Genomic DNA, 18,885 nt, shown 5'->3' with positions numbered 1-18,885 from the left:
TCTCTGGCAGTCCAGTGGTTAAGACTCCGTGCTTCCACTGCAGGGGGGCACGGGTTCAGTCCCTGACTGGGGAACTAAGTTCCCTCATACGTGCGGCACGGCCAAAAAGAAAAAAAGAAAGAAAGAGAAGTTCAATAAAATGGCCAAATCCTTGAAAGAGGTCACAGGTTGGCTGGAATTCACACTCAGGAGTCATGACCAACCTCTTTGAGAAGAGTTTCAAAAGGAGAAGAGATCCATCACACCTAAAGGATTCAGTCACCTGAATCCACACCTTAGAGCACACTGTGTCTCCACAATTCTCTAACTTTCTATATTTTTAAGCCCACATTAAAATCTGAGAAATTTTGGCCACATCCTTGAAGGGATTAAAAAGACAAAACTAAACTAAGCAGGAAAAACTTTATCACACTGCAGTCACCACTACATAAAACAATGTCTCCAGAGCCCACTGGAGTTTCCCCTGCTATTATACCAGCCATCTGGTTGACCTTTGGCACTGGATAATTGTTCCCACAGAACTGTTGGCTGCCCAGCCTCTGCTCCCTCATATGCCCAAAGGGCAAATTCTCGAGTCTTTCTTTAGTATCATCCAGATATTAGTTTCACCTCTTAACCACGTTCCTGCGGCAAGTTTTGCCCTGCTCTCTACCAAGCTTCCTAGACTACCCGGCTCAATGTTCTGATGAATAGTCCTCCCCAAAACAGATTTCAAACTAAGCTGTAGAAAATATAAATTTTACCTATTGATCAAAATTTAGTGAGTACCCATAAAGGGCCTGTGGTCCACAAGCATAACCAACACCAGCTGAGAACAGTGGTCAAACTTTGTTGCTGTTGAATTAGTAGATATTTTAAATTTTCCCCTGGAAATCTCGTTGCTTACTTACCTGTCTCCTAGCCTCACCTAGGCCAGTAGAGACACTTGTGATATGGACCCTCACTTTTCCTACAACATACCTGAAAGGTTGCCCTTCCTTTGACCAAAATCCAAACGGAGAGCTGGCATTAGGGACAATCTGCCATCTGTACCCAGGGGTGGCTTCTGTCAGATCCAAGCCCTCAGCCGCGTCTCCAACTTCAAAGAGAAGCCCTCGATTGCCTGTAAGACATGTAAGCCTCATAAACATCAGAGGGCACTTCTCCCCCAAGCAGGGGAACTGCTTTACTACAGATTACAGAGTGAAGATGATCCAGGAACTATCTAGAAGGTGAGTCAACTGAGACACAGATGGAGTAGCCATGTGAGATGTTCTATAGATAATACAAATGTTCTAGAAAGTGGAAACTACTGCTTGATGTAGGATTTAAGCTCTTGGAAGGAGAGACTTGACAAGGAGTGGTAAGGGGAAATATTCTCAGAGGACCAGAAAAGACGAAGGAGCTCTTTTTAATGGGAGTGTCTGGATACGAGAAAATGTAAAAGAGCAAATGAAAGCTCGTGAAGCCAGGACTGGACTTCAGTCTCTTTTAATGTTCAGTTCAGCTTGGGAATTCTATCCCCTAAAACCCTGGGTCCCAGAAATTTGGCAATCCTTAAATTTTTCACAGGTCATGGCCTCAATTCGTAGCCATGGAGCAAATCACGTGACAGGCTGCTATTACATAACATTCTAAATGATGTCGTACTTATTCATTTGTGTTTTATATTAAACAAACCCTGAGACCAAAGGCCTATGTGCAATCAATATTGGCTACTAATTGGGGTGAGGGTAAAAGCTCTGGAATCACACATGGGTGCGTTCAGAGTCCAGCTCTGCCACTTAGTCGATGTGTAGCTTTGAGCAAATTGCTTCATGCCTTCGTTTTCTCCTTCATCAAAGTGGGGCCAATAGTAAACAGAGACACTGCACTAAAGACTAAGGGAGCTGAGTTATATGTCAATTATATCACAGTAAAGCTGGGGAGAGAAATAAAGTCAGTTTGACAATTCTGGGGGGAAAAAGACTAAGGGAGTTTAAAATATATACACAAAGAGCCTGAAATATAGTAAGTACTCAATAAAGGATAGCTAGGGTAGTTATTATTATTTTAAACTACTGTTATTCCTTGTTAAATCCTAAGAAGGGAAAACAGATAAGGAATGAGCATAAAAATAAGAGCATATTTTAACATACTATTTGAGGTTTCTTAACCTCAGCAGTATTGATATTTGGGGCTGGGTAACTCCGTTGTGAGGGCTGTCCTGTGCATTGAAGGATGTTTAGCAGCACTTCCAGCCTCTACCCACTAGAGGGCAGTAGCACCACCATCCCAGGTGTAAGGACCAAACATTGACAAGTGCCCCCTGCAGGCCATTGAGAACCACTGCAGTACATGATCTTTTGTCCTTCTGTTACGGAACACAAGTCCGTGCGCCCAACACAGTGAGGGCAAACAATACCAAAACTTCGGAGTCTGGAGTAGAGGAAGGTTTATTGCAGGGCCATGCAAGGAGAGGGGTGGCTCATGCCTTAAAAAAAAAAAAAAAACCCAAACTCCCCGAAAGCCTTCAGCAAAGCCCTTTTATAGGAAAGGTGAGGGAGGGGCGCGGTTATTTGTTGCAAACTACTTGGTGTCAGATCCTTTGTTCTTGAAGTCAGGTCACGGTCAAGTAACGATGTTCCTGTACATCTCTACCAAACAAATGTTATTCTCTGTTCTGACAAGAAAGGGCAAGGTCCCAAGGCTCAACCTTCTCCCTCCGAGGTCCAAGCCCAGGCTAGGAGGAGGCGGCCCCTTGGTGCGCTGGTTATCCTGCCCGGAAGGGTTCGTCCAGCACCCAGCCCGTCTGACGAGGCAGCTCTCAGCTGGCGGCACCCTCAGGGCCAGGTCCCCAGACCCCGCCCAGCCATCACCACTGAGGGAGCCAGACGCCCAGGACCCAGCCTGCCCTCAGGCTCCTAAGGCTGCCCAAACGGGGGCCGGGGTCCCTCAGACTGGGACCCCTGGAGACTGCCACTGTCATTAGGTCACAGAGGTGGGGAGAGGGGAGAGGTTCGCTGCCGCCTCAAGGCCTGGGCCCGGCCAGCGCGCGGCCGAGGCGAGGTCTCTGGAGCCCTGCAGGACACAGCCCTCAGCCTGCCCCGGGGCCCCCCAGCTCACCCACCGGCCCAAGGCCACAGGGCCTGGAGGGCCGCAGGGAGAAGGCCGAGATCCTCCTCTCACCGCACTCTGCCCCACGGACCACCACGAGACCCGCCGCTGACAGGGCCGAACCTCTCACTGCCTCGCACTAAAGGTCTCGCACGAAGGGTCTCGCGATAGTCTGCTAAACAGCTGCGCGCACGCCCCGCCTCATCACACTTCCATGGAAGGAATTTCAAAAGCGCTTCAGAAAGGACGTTATCAACCATCAAGAAAAGCTGTGTTCAGGAAATTCCTCTACCGCAACGCCAGTAGCTAGAGCAGGCGCCCTCTTTCCTGACTCTAGAAACGCATTCTCTCCATCACTTGCTTCATACAGTAGTTTTGTTTCCTTGGATGGGAGCTTTCCCTGAGTAAAAACCGCAGATCGGGAACCTGGAGAATTCCCAGCTAAAGCTTTGCATGTGTTTTCACACCTGAATGGCCTTTCTTTAGAAAGGTTTCTCCCCTGATGAGATTCAGATGAGCTCCCTGCCTGTGGATTAACGGTGAAGACAGCCCTTGCGGGGCACATAGGGCTCCCAACTGGCAGCCTGTGATTCAGGCTGCCCAACACGCCAACTGCCCTTCGTCCCTAACTAAGCCTGAGCTCCTGTTCTAACGCTTTCCAGAAGAGTGCTCCCGCGGTGCACTTGCAATCTGCAGCCGTGGAGTAGAAGGTTTAAACAAACACAGAAGGCCAGGTGGAACCTGTCCCCTTGCCCCCTCCATTTCTGCCCACTTCAGGGGTAACCTAGTGGCCCCATCACAATACATCTCTACTTTTCAGAGTAGCAGACAGTGCCCACAGGGGAGAAGAAACAACATTAAAATGCACCCCATTGCACCCCACCCTCCGCCTCGTCTAAAGCTGTCCTATGAACATAGAAGACATGGTCTGAAGCTCTGTCTTCTTAAATAGTGGGCAGGAGGGCAACTGACCCAGAGGATGGAGGGGCGGCTCAGGGGTTTCCACCAGTCACTATAGCAACATCTTGATGGCAGTTTGGCTTCCTGGATCATGGTTTCCACTGAACCGCATTGGTCATTCTGCTGGCTGGGGCTAGGAGTGCAGGGTGTTGCCAAGCATCTGAGTAAAGCTAAGAGCCTCTCTGAAATGAAAGCTCTGACTCAGGACCCAGGGCTCACTGAGCAGCCAGTCAAACAGCTGAGACTGACCACATATCATAGACCAGCCGTGGAGACTTCCTTACCTGCCTGAGGAGCAGAGAGTCTTGCACCTTTACCTGGAGCTCTGGTGGTGCACTCAATCCTCCTGGGAGACACGTGTCTAATATCACACAGGATGCCTGAGGGGAACATTTAAATTAGATACAGATGTCAATATCAATGGAGATATAGATGTGGCAGGACAGAGGACCACACTGAGGTAGACAGGCTCCTGTTCCAAGGCAAAGGGCCAGAAGTGGAGAGTAGAGAGAAAGTTGTCACCTCAATGGAAGGAGGCAAGAAAGGGGGAGTGCAGAGCAGTGGAACACGGGGCTGCTCACAATAATCAGGAAGAAAATGCCTTGCCATGTCGTTCACTGGAGATGAATTGAGCTGGGGAGAGGAACTGACAGGAGAGTGTGAGGATATTTTCCTGCATCCTTGGTGTCACCAACTAGAGGAGCATCCCACTAGGCAGAACAAAAGGTTCTAGACATGTTCTCCACAAAAGGGTTTGCTAAGGGGGCATTCCAGAAGAATCTGCATAGCAAAAGCCTGCCCATTCTTACTTATTCAGACAGAGCTAAGGGGAGGGAGAGGGGTCGCCTTTTAGAAGGAGTAGACCTTTGTGAAGATGCAGCTGTGCTTTTCCTTCTCTTCCCTCCCAAGATGGGGACACCTGAGGGACTTGCCCATGAGTTGTGAGTGTGTCTGAAGCAGGACACCCTATTTCTGTTACATGTTTGCCAAGCTGCAGGACCAAAACACCCCCCAACCCCTGCAGCCTCAAACACAGGTCAAAGACCTCAGAACAGGGTCCCATGATGAGTCGGAAGAGGCAAATATTGCTTCCCCCCATCCTCTCCAGGCCGTAAGAGATACATAATCTCCTATGGCATTTAAATCTATGAACTCTTCTCAGCCATTTCAACTTAGTTACCTGCAATGGTAACCTGGGCAGGATTGTCAAAGAAGTCCCCTGTAATTGTGATGTCTGTTCTTCCCCCAAGGCTCCCAGTTTCTGGAAACACAGATAGTATTTCTGCAAGAGGGAAAAAAAAGTAAGCTTCCAGATATAAACCAGGATGTGAGCCAGATAATAATATAATCATAGAAGCTATCCATAATTTATTTCTTACTTTAACTTTCTAAGACCAGCAACAGTTGTAATTTTTTTCTAGTAATAGTCATTTAAAAGTGCATATAATAAGAAAAGGATTCACATATAACAATATGGATAATAATATATATTATACAGGATCAATATTTGAAAGGAATGGGAAATGCAGTCACTCATGCTATCAGCAAAAGTCCCTGCATACCATGATGCTTTCTTAGGAACTCTGTCTCCTGACCTCAAGTCCCTGTGTACCATGATGCTTTCTTAGGAACTCTGTCTCCTGACCACTGTTTACATATCACAGAACAGTAGGTTATACTTTATGGAGGAATCAAATCTGGATGCACCAGGCAAGGTCTCAATTTACCCATATGAGTCTGCAATTCGCTCTAAGCAAAAGAATGAGTTACACTGTCATATGCCACAAATCCCCAAGAATTTAACTTTTTCTGATCCTTCCCCCTCCTATGATCAAACGGAGAGTTCTAAGTTTCATCCCCGCAAGGGGAATGAGTAGTCGTGTTCTCTGATAAACTGAAGGTACAAAGAGGCTAATTATGAATGGTTACCACTTCAAAATAAAACCAAGGGTCAAAATTCAGCTTTGACAGAGGTAGTCTACCTAGAGAGTGAATGGCATTGGCCCCGTGACTTAGGAAATTTCTTGCACTTTTGGCAAAGGTAGACTCTGCTGCCTCTGGAATCTGAACTAACCTCACAGACATTTTTTAAGTGGTTTTGGGACTGTATTCAAGCTGAGAATCTAGCACGCATATTCAGTAGCCAGCTTTCTACTACTGGACTGAGTTCACAATTTCATACAAGTTTCCAGTTTTCAGATTTTTTTTGTATGAAGATTTACTCATCAGATAGGAATACACAAACCTAGCATCTGTATCAGCAAGTCATAAATTGTTGAATGAATGCTCAGAGATGAGACGTTAAAATAACTGCAAAGATGTGCTTTAGATTTTTCAGTGCCATCTCTTTTCTGTTACTTTTTTAGAACATAAAACAAGGATGACTCCCCTTTCTTTTATTGTCTATATCCCTAGACTTTGTATAAAAATCTATGATCAAGCCTCTTTTAATATAGCAACGAAAGTGGACACTCACACAAGCAACCTATTCTCATACAAAACCAAAGGGCTATCCATGACTTCAGGGACAGCTTCAGGTGTTAATGGTCATAGAGAAATGGCCAGGAAGAAGGGACGGAGGGTTCAAGATCCAGGGCCGAGTGAGGGGAGGGGTGAGAAATACACAATGAAGGGAAATGGTACCTGAATACGTCTGGTACAAGAAAAGGTCCTGCTTAGCACTGACCAGCCATGCATCCTTGTGTACCATTGACCTTCAAAAAGACAAAATTGTGTTTTGGATGAAAACTGCATCTGGGATTACATTTTTTAAATTGATTGCCTGAAAGGAAGATCACTAACTTTAGTGATCTTTAAAGCTATTCAGATACCAGCTCCCTTTGATGACTAGAGAATACGAATGGGGCAAAGTTTGTTTTCTGATCTAGAAAATTATATGGGAATAATAATACTTACTTTACAGAGTGTGACTAGCGTTAAATGGAATAATGAATGTGAAAGGACCTGGTATGGAGCTGGCCTGTGGAAGATACTCAACAGATATTAGTTTTAGTCCTTCCTAAAAGAGAGACAGCGACAGAGAGAGACAAAGAGCAAATCTCTCTACTTTGGGCTGTGTCACTATCTTCACAATGAAATTAATATCAGCTAGACAATGCCCTTTTCAGGAAAACACTGACAAAGTACATAGTGTCAGAGCATGAGGTAAGGCAAGCAGAAATCCAGAATCCTAATTGATCTCTCCAAAGCGCTATGAAATTTGGACGCTTTCCATCTTGAAGAAGGCATTTCCTGGAATGATACAAAGCATTTTATGGAACTGCACTGTTTTAAATTTCCAGTATTATGAAATTATTTAAGAAGTAATTCCCCAAATTCTGTACCATTATCACACTGAAACATTTACATTGCTTCAGGATGAGTGCATAGGACACAATTATATTCACCCAGGTTAAAAAAAAAAATCAAGTGTGTATGTGGGGTTTTATTACACTACTCTATTTGGGTACATTTAAAATTTTCCATTATAAAAGGTTAAAGAAGCTAAGCAAGACAAAAGAGTAGATAGTGTAAGATAAAGATAAATTTGCTTCCTCCCAGTTACTTACTTTCCTTTGTTAAATACTGAGAAACTAACATTCTGGGAGCCTGTAACAAAAAGAAAGAGACATTAATACAGGAACCTGCACAAACTGCCTGGACCAGGTCACTGCTACCATAAACCCAAGGACTCTGGCGATCACCAAGGTACCACCCACACCTTAATTTCTTTAACAGTGCCCAAAATAAACACGTTCCAGACTCACACCATCAGCGATGGTGACTTCTAACCATAAAAGGATAAATGTAGAAGCACAGAGCGGGTAAGAGCAGGCTTGGAGTTAGATCAAGCATGATAAATGCTGCTCCACTGGTTACTAGGTTCAACTTTCTCACCTGTAAAGCAAAAACAATTCCACCAGCCTCCAGGTTTATACATGAGTATTAATTTAGCTTATATTTAAGTTGCTTCATGTAGTGTCTCTCAGGGAGTTCTCAGCAAATGGCAGTTATTATTATCATCCTCAGGAGAACGAATTCTTTTTTTTTTTTCGTCTTTATTGGAGTATAATTGCTTTACAATGTTGTGTTAGTTTCTGCTGTATAACAAAGTGAATCAGCTATATGTATACATATATCCCCATATCCCCTCCCACTTGCGTCTCCCTCCCACCCTCCGTATCCCACCCCTCTAGGTCATCACAAAGCATTAAGCTGATCTCCCTGTGCTGTGCAGCTGCTTCCCACTAGCTATTTATTTTACATTTGGTAGTGTATATATGTCAATGCTACTCTCTCACTTTGTCCCAGCTTCCGCTTCACCCCTGTGTCCTCAAGTCCATTCTCTACGTCTGTGTCCTTATTCCTGCCCTGCCACTAGGTTCACCAGTACCGTCTTTTTTAGATTACATATACATGCGTTAGCATACGGTATTTGTTTTTCTCTTTCTAACTTACTTCACTCTGTATGACAGACTCTAGGTCCATCCACCTCACTACAAATAACTCAATTTCGTTCATTTTTATGGCTGAGTAGTATTCCATTGTATATATGTGCCACATCTTCTTTATCCATTCGTCTGTTGATGGGCATTTAGGTTGCTTCCATGTCCTGGCTATTGTAAATAGTGCTGCAATGAACATTGTGGTACATGACTCTTTTTGAATTATGGTTTTCTCAGGGTATATGCCTAGTAGTGGGATTGCTGGGTCATATGGTAGTTCTATTTTTAGTTTTTTAAGGAACCTCCATACTGTTCTTCATAGTAGCTGTACCAATTTACACTCCCACCAACAGTGCAGGAGGGTTCCCTTTTAGGAGAACCAATTCTTGAAATCGTTTTTTTCCAACACAGAGAAAGACTTTAAAATTCTGTTACTTCTCAAACAGACCAATGTAGTTGCCTTCCACATGGCACTGCAGAGTCCCAAGACCGTGGTCTTCCTGAATAGGATAGCTGGGGAAAGAACCGAAAAAGGTAAGAGGTAAGAATTACCAGACAATTCAGTTCAGAAGCTCTGGCTCTTTAGCCAGGAAAGAAAATAAATAAATAAAATAAAATAAAACAAAACTGTAACTAGAGTTATCATCAATACATATGCTACCAGTCAAACACACAAAATTTTGCCTACTCCTAATCTCCATTGGGTCCTTTCTTTCCAAAATCTATTTTATACAAGGACAGCAAGATCCTTATCCCCCCCCAAAAAAAAATCTATTAGCAAATGTGAACTGAAACAGGACAATTCTGAGCAATCAAATATAAGAAACCAGGAAGAAACCACATTATAGAATTTGGCTCTACTAAACGCTAGTCCTAAAAGCTAAGCCATAGTGTATAGAAGGTTAATCCACTCAGTCCAGAGGAAAGTGAAAATCCAACAAAATGTTGGTTATCTGAACTACAAGCACATAGACACTCATTTTCTAAATTTTCCTTGTAATAAATAAATAACTGAATATTGAAAAGTTAGTTGTTTTCTCTCTGGCTAGTTGTTACAGTATAGTGGTTAAGAGGATGAACTTTGGAGGCTAGTTAGTGGGCCCAGGTTGAAACCCGAGCTCTGCCACTTGCTCTTTGTGAGACATTGGACAAGTCACTTAACCTCTCTGTGCCTTGGTTTCCTCATCTGTAAAGTGAGACTAATAACCGTATGTACTCACAAGGTTATTATCTGCCTTAAATGTGAAACCGTTAATGCAGTAAGCACTTAGTAAGTATCAGATATTTGTTTTCAAGAAAGCTTTCAGAACCCACTTCAAGTTGCATTGTGAACCAATTACTGTGTCTTTTCTAGGAAGTCTAAAGATGAGTCAGTCAACAGTTATGGGTGATTTATATTAAAAATAGATGTGTGTGTGTGTGTGTATGTGTGTGTGTGTGTGTGTGTTATGCCCATGTGGGAGAACCTAAAAGCATACATGTTGGCAAGAAAGGCACTCACCGGCATCCTGTCTGTCTGTTTACAAGGGAACAAGGAGTGACCCATTTGTCTCCCTGAGCTTCCAACATCAATGGGCTGGATACAAAATAGAAACAACAGACACAAGTCAAGAGTGTATGCTCTCAACAAACATTCTTGGAAAAACCCAGAGGAAACACTGTTATGAACATTCATCTCTGAACTTATGGGGCATTAATGCAGGTGACTGGGGACTGTCCCCCAAGGAGACGCTTAATCAGACCCTCAGCCCAAGAGCAGGGTGCATAACACTGGTCTGTGGCCCACACTTTCACACCACAGAGGGAGCACTGCCCCTTTCCTGAAAAATCTTCATCATCTCCTCCTTGGCTATACTGGGTTCACACAGAGCCATGGAGGAGTTTGTGTCTTTGTTCCCCCTTGCAAAGGCTGTATCCCAGACCAAGGCTGTGATGGGACCAAGTACTGAATATGGCATATCGTCAAGGATGTACTTGGGGCTTCAGTCCTCCACAGGAAGAGTAATTTCCGTTCAAGACAAGTTGACCATTACAGTAAGTCCTCTACATACGAACGAGTTCCTTTCCAAGAGCGCAACCGTAAGTCCAATTTGTTCTTAAATCCAACAAAGTTAGCTTAGGTCCCCAACTAACACAATCAGCTATATAGTACTGTACTATAATACTTTTATAATACTTTTCACACAAATAATACATAAAAAACAAACACAAAAAAATAAAGAAAACGTTTTTAATCTTACAGTACAGTACAACAGCTGGCATACAGGGGCTGGCATTGAGTGAACAGGCAAGAAGAGTTACTGACTGGAGGAAGAAGAGGAGGTGGGAGACTGTAGAGCTGAAGGACTGTCAGCAATAGGAGACTGAGGGCAAGCTGCAATTTCACTCACACCTGACGTTGATGGCACAGGTTCTGGTTCCTTGCTGGAACCAGATGCACGTTCGCATCTTTGAAAGTTCGCAACTTGAAGGTTCATATGTAGGGGATTTACTGTATTTTTTTTTTTTTTTTTTTTTTGGCTTCACCATGTGGCTTACAGGATCTTAGTTCCCCATCCAGGGATCCAACCGGGGCCACAGCAGTGAAAGTGCTGAGTCCTAACAACTGGACCACCAGGGAATACCCTGGCCATTATTTTATGCCAGAAATGTAGATCCTGAAAGTTTGTCAAATCACGTTCTTTTCAACTAGAACAGAATCAAAGGTTTGGAGCAGAACATGAGGATCCCCCCATTCTGTCCAAGGGGTGGAGGAAATATTAGGCACAGAATGTAGCATCTCTCAACAGAGCATCTAATGAAGTTGTGGTCCTTCTACCCTATAAATCCTCACTATAATTGCTTCATATGTTGAGTAACCGCAGTTCCTTCCCACAAACACCTCAACTTCAACACTTTCCATCCTGTCCTCCCCTCTCCCTGGCAAGGATGATTTACTAGTACCACTTTGCACTTTAAAAGTCTCCAATGAAAAAAGTCATGTTGGCATCCTAATCATTCCCAGAAAACATTAAAAACTCAATGGCTTTCACAAATAACATATGATGTCACTCATATGTGGAATCTAAAATATGACACAAGTGAACTTATCTACGAAACAGAAACAGACTCACAGACATAAAGAACAGACTTGTGGTTGTCAAAGGGGAGGAGAGGTGGGAGAGGGAAGGATTGGGAGTTTGGGATTAGCAGAATCACTTTTCTGTACAGCAGAAATTAACACAATATTGTAAATCAACTATACTTCAATAAAATAAATCTTAAAAATAACTCAATGGCTTTCAGTACCTGTTCCACATTTTCCTCTTATCACACCAACAGAAATTCTATATACACAGATGTATAACAAACAAGGATGTTATAGTGGTCTTTTGAGTTCACACATCATTATAAAAATTTATTTCAGCCTGAGAAACAAGAGGGAGAAGGGGAAGAATCAAGAAAGAAAATCCACAGATGCAATTACAGTACAACTCACACTGCGCCCAGAGTGACTAGTTGTCAGTAAATAAATGGACCAACTTAATCGACCAGTCGCAATTACATTAACCAAGTTTGTTGAAGCCCAGCTCACGAGGGACCGTAAACTGCAAAGAGGAAAAGAGGAATTCCGTGCCAGCTGCTTACAATTTATTGTTATCGGGGAAGCTGGTCTCAGGAATCAATCCAGCATATCTGTAACTAGTTGAACACAGAAACAAGCACACGCTTACCTATGAACGTACTCGGCATCAAAATCAAAGGTTTCCGACCTTCCGGTGATAATCCAGCCATACACATGTATAAGGTTTCCTGTTTGAAAAACATTTTTTTCAATTAATCTACTTAGCTCACACTCTAAATATATAACGTAAACTGTATTTCTCTTTTGTTACCTCTACTCAAAATGGCCAAGCTGGTCATGACTCAGAATATTAATACATTTTTATAAACGGTACAACAGGAAAGGATCACCAAGTATAATCCATTCATCGATATTAAATATCAAAGAGGCAAAAATAATGAATCATTGCCATTGTGGACTTATTCATGTATGTATGGAGCACAGAAGGAATATCAGGGCTTCTTCACAGTCCCAGGAAGGGAGGCAGGGAGGGGCCAATTTAAACACACTGCCTTGTTCCACTCTCTTGGCTGTGTGTAGACCATCCACCCACATGGGATTTAAAAATAATATTCTTTGGGGGTGCTCCATGCTTCATGAGACTTTCCTCTGGATACATGTGATAAGAGGAAGCTCGTATCACACGATCTGGATAGATAGTCAAAGATACTAAACTTCTTTCTGTATCTCAGAGTACAAAAGATGAATGTCATGGATGAATCAAATGGAAGGAAGTCAGAAAGAAGGGCACGAGAAAGCAACAGAGTTATGGCTTAAAGGATGGGCCACTGCACATGCAATTAATTCAACAAATATGCTCATGTTCAAAGATCAGGCAAAATGGGGATCCAAAGAGAGTTGGCATCTGCCTTGTCCACGGATAAATGGATGACTTCCACTGCTGGGTCTCCTCTATGCAATGTGTAGGGATTCCCATTGGGTAGCAAGTTTTTCCTTGATACTCGCCTCTTTTGAGTTCATAAAAATGGGGGTGCAGGCATCAACAACCCCCTTTCATCAAGGGGAACTCTCAGCATTACCCCCACCTTCTCTGCTCAGAGGATCTGGGAAAGAAATCTAGAGTAGCCCCTTCTCAGAAAGAGTTTGGGGCCCATACCTGATGCTACATGAGTTGCTTTCCTCCAGAGTTGAAAAACACCTAAATTCAGTTCCGCGGAAATGCATAAAGCAAGGTTTTAAGCAAACACACCAGAGCAAGTTAAAGTTCACCACACAACCCCACAACATGGAAGTGTGTGCCTTCCAAGTAATTACGGAATTTAACCATCAAGGCTGTACTCTTCCAGCATCACAACACTGAGAGGTAAGAGAGGTGTTGGTTAATGAGGCGAAACCTCACAAATAGAAGAGAAGAGGGCATCTTTGGGGCTCATGAGGTCACTGAATTCAGAGGACTCTGGGTCTCCTCATGGCTACACTTCAGACCACGAAAGAACATGAGCAAGAAGTAAGGCTTCCCTACATACTGTGCATGTGTTTTATTAATAGGAAGTGACTTTTATCTGCAGTCATTGGATGACTGGCCCTAAAACAGTGGAAACCTTCCAGGAAGTATGGCAGACACTTGACCAGAGAGCGGGTAGAAAGAGGAAATTCAGTGACTTGGACAAAGGTTGTGGAACTGGCAGAAGCCCGGAGTCTGAAGGTCTCGGCTACTGTTGCCAGCTAGCAAAATAATTCTTCATTTTACTAGGGCTAACCGATGGATTTCCTGGCTTTGACAGGCATGATTTCTACAACTGATGGGCACAATTTTACAAACGAATAACAGGTTATAGAAACTAGGAATTCCTGGGAGTTTTTGTTTTGTTTCTAAACAAAGAAGCCCAACAAACAGCAGCTGACAAATGGCTAAGCCAGACCGTGTGCTGGGCGGGGAGGGGGGATTCCGCGTCACAGTGGAGGACTGTTAACCACATATGGGAATTCAGCTGCTCACAAAACATCTCTCCTGTCTCTGCCACCTCCCCCATCTCCCTGTCTGCTACTCTGGGCAGGCTTCCCAAAGGAGATGAGACTAATCGTCTGGAAAGTGATTTCAAAGATTCAGCCGTGTGGATCCTGCCCGGAGGGACCACTCCAACCAGCCCAGCCACCAATCGTTCTCCCCGAAGGTGGAGGAGCCAGTGTGCAGAACTCAAACTGGGTGGGAGAAATGGGCTTGACAGATCTGGGCGCCAGCTGATGCCCCATGTCACACCTCTCACGGCGGGCTTTCCTCCTCAACCCTCAACCTAACAAGGTTTCTGCCATCAGAACGGGAGTTTTCTAACAACACCAGAGCAGGGGGGGACAAAATGACGGCATGTGGCTTTCACAGACCACAACTCTTTTTAATAAAACATGATCACGTCTTGATTATTCAGACGAACGGAAAGGAACAGATCTGTGAATAACGTGCCTTAATAAGACAAGGCCGAATTCATATTCTTCAGGATGTAATTTAAATACACACATACATCATCTGTGTCTATACAAACACACATACACACACACACCAAAAGTACAGACACTTTTCAGTGACTCAGAGATTCATTTTGACATTCTTGAACCGTTCGAAACAACTAGATCAGTTTATGCATTGAGATGCAACCACATGTAAAAATTGAGCAACTTGTATCCCCATACTTATACCATCTGGAAACCCTGAACAAATAAAACCTGAAAGTGATGTAGGAATTTGTCAAGAATCAGACAGCAAATTATATGTGATCCCAGCTCTGTTTACTACTTACTTTTAAGTAAGTGTTTCTTAGTTGCAACTCCTTCTTTTACAACCACCCTCCCAGCGTTCTCTCTCTTCTCTTCTGTCTTCCTAGTCTCTGCATGTAAGTGTGCTCTCTAACTCATAAACAAACCCCCAGGATCAGGACCAGGGTTAATGGCCTTCCAAGTGGTACCCAACTTGGCTCAACACAAAATAAAATGTAAGGTACAGGGGCCCACTCTGGATTCTGACTGTCTGCATTCAAATCTCAGCTGCACCACTCATTACGACTTTAGGCAAATAACTTAGCCTTTTGGTACCTCATTTCCCCACCTCCAAAATGGAAATACTAATAGTTCCTATATCATCAGGTGTTGTGAGGATCTAATGATATAACATAAATAATAAAGCCTAGAACAGAACCTGACTCCCAGGAAGGGTCAATAAATGTTTGCTATTATGTGGATGATTATAAAGTTAGGAGTGACGATGATGTCTATATTCTCCATTCTCCAGCAACACCTGGTTTGATTTTGCTGGCCTCTTTTTCTTTTCATGTTAAGATTCCTTTGGTTATCAGTGAAGTAATAGAGCAAAAGTGCCCAGAGGTGAAACCAAACCAGGTTAAAAATAAACCAGAGATTGATGCTTATTTTCAAAACAGCATCAGAGAAGCAGTTAAAATTTTCTGTTTATAGAAACCATCCACCTGGGTAGAAGAGTTTGCAATAAGCTTCAGCAAAGGGATTTATATTTATTGCTATCTTAATAGGAGATTTCTTACCTGGAACTCCACTTGGTGGATTAACTTGGTAAACAATGGGTGTCTGTGCCCTGGAAAACTGTTTAGAAAATGTTATCACAGTGAGCATTTCATTAGAACATCACAGTCACATACACAAGAAGCCTAAGTCATTCCTCACAGAGCGTTCATCTAAGGCAGCAAGTGGTTGCATTTCCTCAAATCACCTTACATCTATCTCCTTTCATCTTCACGATATTTCTGTGAAGCAGAGATAACAGACATTGTTATAGTTCTTCCATAGATGAGGTCAAGGGAATCTGATCAAGGTCATATGTCTTCCCTGCACCATATCACTCACACCTGGGCAAGTCTGTTTCTACTTGCCCACCTGCCATACCAGGAACATGTTTTACCAAAGGAAAGGTAGGCAGGCCATGCTTTAAAATACCAACCTTTTAATTCCATTATTGCAACTTGATATCTTGGGGTCTTGAAGGTTTTTTTTAATTTTTCTAGACAATAGTTTGCTTATTTAGATAAAAAGGATTGCAAATTAAATTATTATCAGCCAGCACCTTGGTAGGGATTAGCAAGCTACGAAAAATTGGAAGTTGGAGAGATACGCAAGGGAAGTTTGTTTGGGAAAATGGAAGGTGCCTGTTGGGAGGAAAATGATTCAAAGGATGCAAGGAATGAGAAGCAACGTTACTCTCCAAAGAGAAAACCAGCATTGTTTGGAGAGGCAGGAGCCTGGAGAAGCCTGGTCCTGGCACTCAAGTCATCCTGTGATGCCCTCACCCCCTGAAGCACATCAACTGCTAACTAACTATAAGCTCCAGAAAGGCAGGGGCAATGCCTGGCTCAGTCATTGGTTGTATCCCTGGGCACAGCCTGCTATGTAAAAGACATTTACATTTTTGTGAATGAATGGAGTGGCCCCTTCTGAGATGACTGATACACTGCCTGGAAGCAGAGGAGAGAAGGAGACAATTCCGGGAACTCCATCTCACCTATAGGCCTCTGGGTTAGTTCCAGATTAGAGCATTTCACAGTCAGGGCCAGAATGAAAAAAGAGAGAATCATAAGGATGGACTGACCTGGCCAAGGTTTGACCCATGGGCTAATGACTCACCCAGGAAGAGACCTGGTCTCCCCTTCCTGCTACCTTCACCCCCATCCTACTCTAGATGCCTAGACCACCTTCACTCTCCTAACCTACTGTACCTCCCATTTGCAAAACAAAGACAGCAAATTGTTTTGCTTGGTCTGCTTCCAGCACCCCAGGAGTCCACCTTCCCAGGGAGAAGAGCAATAAAGAATAACTCTGGTGTTAATCAACAACCCTCATCAGACATGGAGAATCAACAGACATTTTAACAAAGCTGATGGCGGCTTGGCAAGTGCAGGTTTTATGTATTGATTCACATGGCTGTACAGTCTGTCATCAAGGCTTGTTTCCTCCCTTCCTAACAGAAAGGGTTAGAAAAGAGTTCACAGAAAATATGTACAGTTAAGAGGTCAAAATAAGAATGCTGTGACCTCACAGTTTGGGAGCTGGCTCTGATCTCACTGAAGGATAAAGATTAATGCAACTCCACACACACCTGCCAAACGCACACTACCCCCCTGCCAGCCTCCTCCTGCACCCAGACCTTCAACTCCTACTGGGACACCCTTCATACCATTGTCATTCCCACTGGAACTTTATCATAGGAGCTTCATGATACAGAGCAGTGGTTACTGCCCATCTTCCAGATGTTAGAAACTGAGGCAGATGGAACAACTGAATCCAAACCACACAAGGAAACACATCTCTCAACTTCCAACTTAAAATACAAGGTCTAAAATACCATATGCTAACACATATACATTTGGAATCTAAAAAAAAATGGTTTTGAAGAACCTAGGGGCAGGACAGGAATAAAGACGCAGACATAGAGAATGGATTTGAGGACATGGGGAGGGGGAAGGGTAAGCTGGGACGAAGTGAGAGAGTGGCATGGACATATATACACTACCAAATGTAAAACAGATAGCTAGTGGGAAGCAGCCGCATAGCACAGGGAGATCAGCTCCGTGCTCTGTGACCACCTAGAAGGGTGGGATAGGGAGGGTGGGAGGGAGATGCAAGAGGGAGGAGATATGGGGATATATGTACATATATAGCTGATTCACTCTGTTATACACCAGAAACTAACACACCATTGTAAAGCAATTATACTCCAATAAAGATGTTTTAAAAAAAAAAATGCAAGGTCTATCCTTCAGGCTGAGAGCCTTCCACCAGAAGTGCAGGGGAAATAAGGCGACTTCTGCATCACTCCCTCCCAGGTCCTCAGAGAGTGGCAGGGCAGGCTCAGAGTGAAACCTCAAAACAGGCTTCACTTGTGAATCTCTCTGAGCTGACACAGTATAAAATGGCACTTTTCTAAGAGAAACAGGTCTCTGGTCACCCAAAAAGCTAGAGACATGACAAAGTGAAAAATTAATGAGCTTCCAAATCCAGCTTCCTGCAGGCTGATCCCTGAGCCCGAGTGGGGTCGGCAGCAGCAAGGTGGGGGGAGCCGAAAAGCAGAGGATGAGAACGATAAAGCCGCAGCTACCAGCTGCTTGATAAACCTTCTGTGAGTTGTTCAAACTTGTCAGTGCCTGCAGCAGGCTCTTTGGAGTGGACTGGAGAGGTGGAATTAATTTTTAATACATATGGTTCCCCCAGCCCCAGCCCCCAAACAAAGAGAGACACTGGGTTTCCTTCAGCTCAGAATGCCTCTCATTAACTGCATCCCCTGGTGATATTTCATCAATTCACCAAGCTAGTGGAACCACCGGAGGACTTGCTTTCTTTTATGTGCAATTTTAGGAAGTGTTTCTCTTCTTTCCCCTCTCTCTCCTTACCGGTCTTTTAATAAGTAGGAAAACTATTATCTGGGGTGAAAGGACATCAAAACCAAAAGCAGCACAGTGATTAAGGACCATGCTCGGCCGTCTCTCTTCTGTTTTATTCACTGATACAATGTAGAGGTGCTGGTGTGGGTCTTAACCAAAAAATTTTTTTTTGTCTTTCTGCCGCATACGTGCAAAAGCAAAATTCTGGAAAACAAGATTCTTTTGGAGTAAGAAACAAGTTGTTAAGTGTGAATTGATGGCAAATTCCAAATTCTAAAGATGAATTGCCTATGTAAAATGTGGATCGTATGAGAGATGAATTTAGAAGATGAAGTCTTGTTGTAAAGGAGCATTGATTAATAACTAAATTGTGTTATTAGGAACTGCTCTTAAACAGAGGCTCCCTGAGGCAAGTACAACCCTGCCAAGCTGCTGCATTTTA

At 43.5% G+C, this 18,885-nt stretch overlaps 1 protein-coding gene across 1 annotated transcript in view; it reads right to left on the bottom strand.

The window, feature by feature from the left end:
• Positions 1–18,885, bottom strand: part of PKHD1 (PKHD1 ciliary IPT domain containing fibrocystin/polyductin) — a 432,943-nt gene that overhangs the window by 405,006 nt on the left and 9,052 nt on the right. Inside the window, 9 exon segments of the mRNA XM_036869192.1 lie at positions 961–1,102; positions 4,320–4,415; positions 5,216–5,317; positions 6,679–6,749; positions 7,605–7,644; positions 8,929–8,993; positions 9,982–10,056; positions 12,194–12,272; positions 15,597–15,654. Coding sequence (XP_036725087.1) covers positions 961–1,102; positions 4,320–4,415; positions 5,216–5,317; positions 6,679–6,749; positions 7,605–7,644; positions 8,929–8,993; positions 9,982–10,056; positions 12,194–12,272; positions 15,597–15,654 — 728 coding nt within the window.

Source organism: Balaenoptera musculus, chromosome 11, assembly GCF_009873245.2.
Source record: "Balaenoptera musculus isolate JJ_BM4_2016_0621 chromosome 11, mBalMus1.pri.v3, whole genome shotgun sequence".
NCBI classification, from domain to species: Eukaryota; Metazoa; Chordata; class Mammalia; order Artiodactyla; family Balaenopteridae; genus Balaenoptera; species Balaenoptera musculus.
This window is presented reverse-complemented; position numbering and strand designations above follow the sequence as displayed.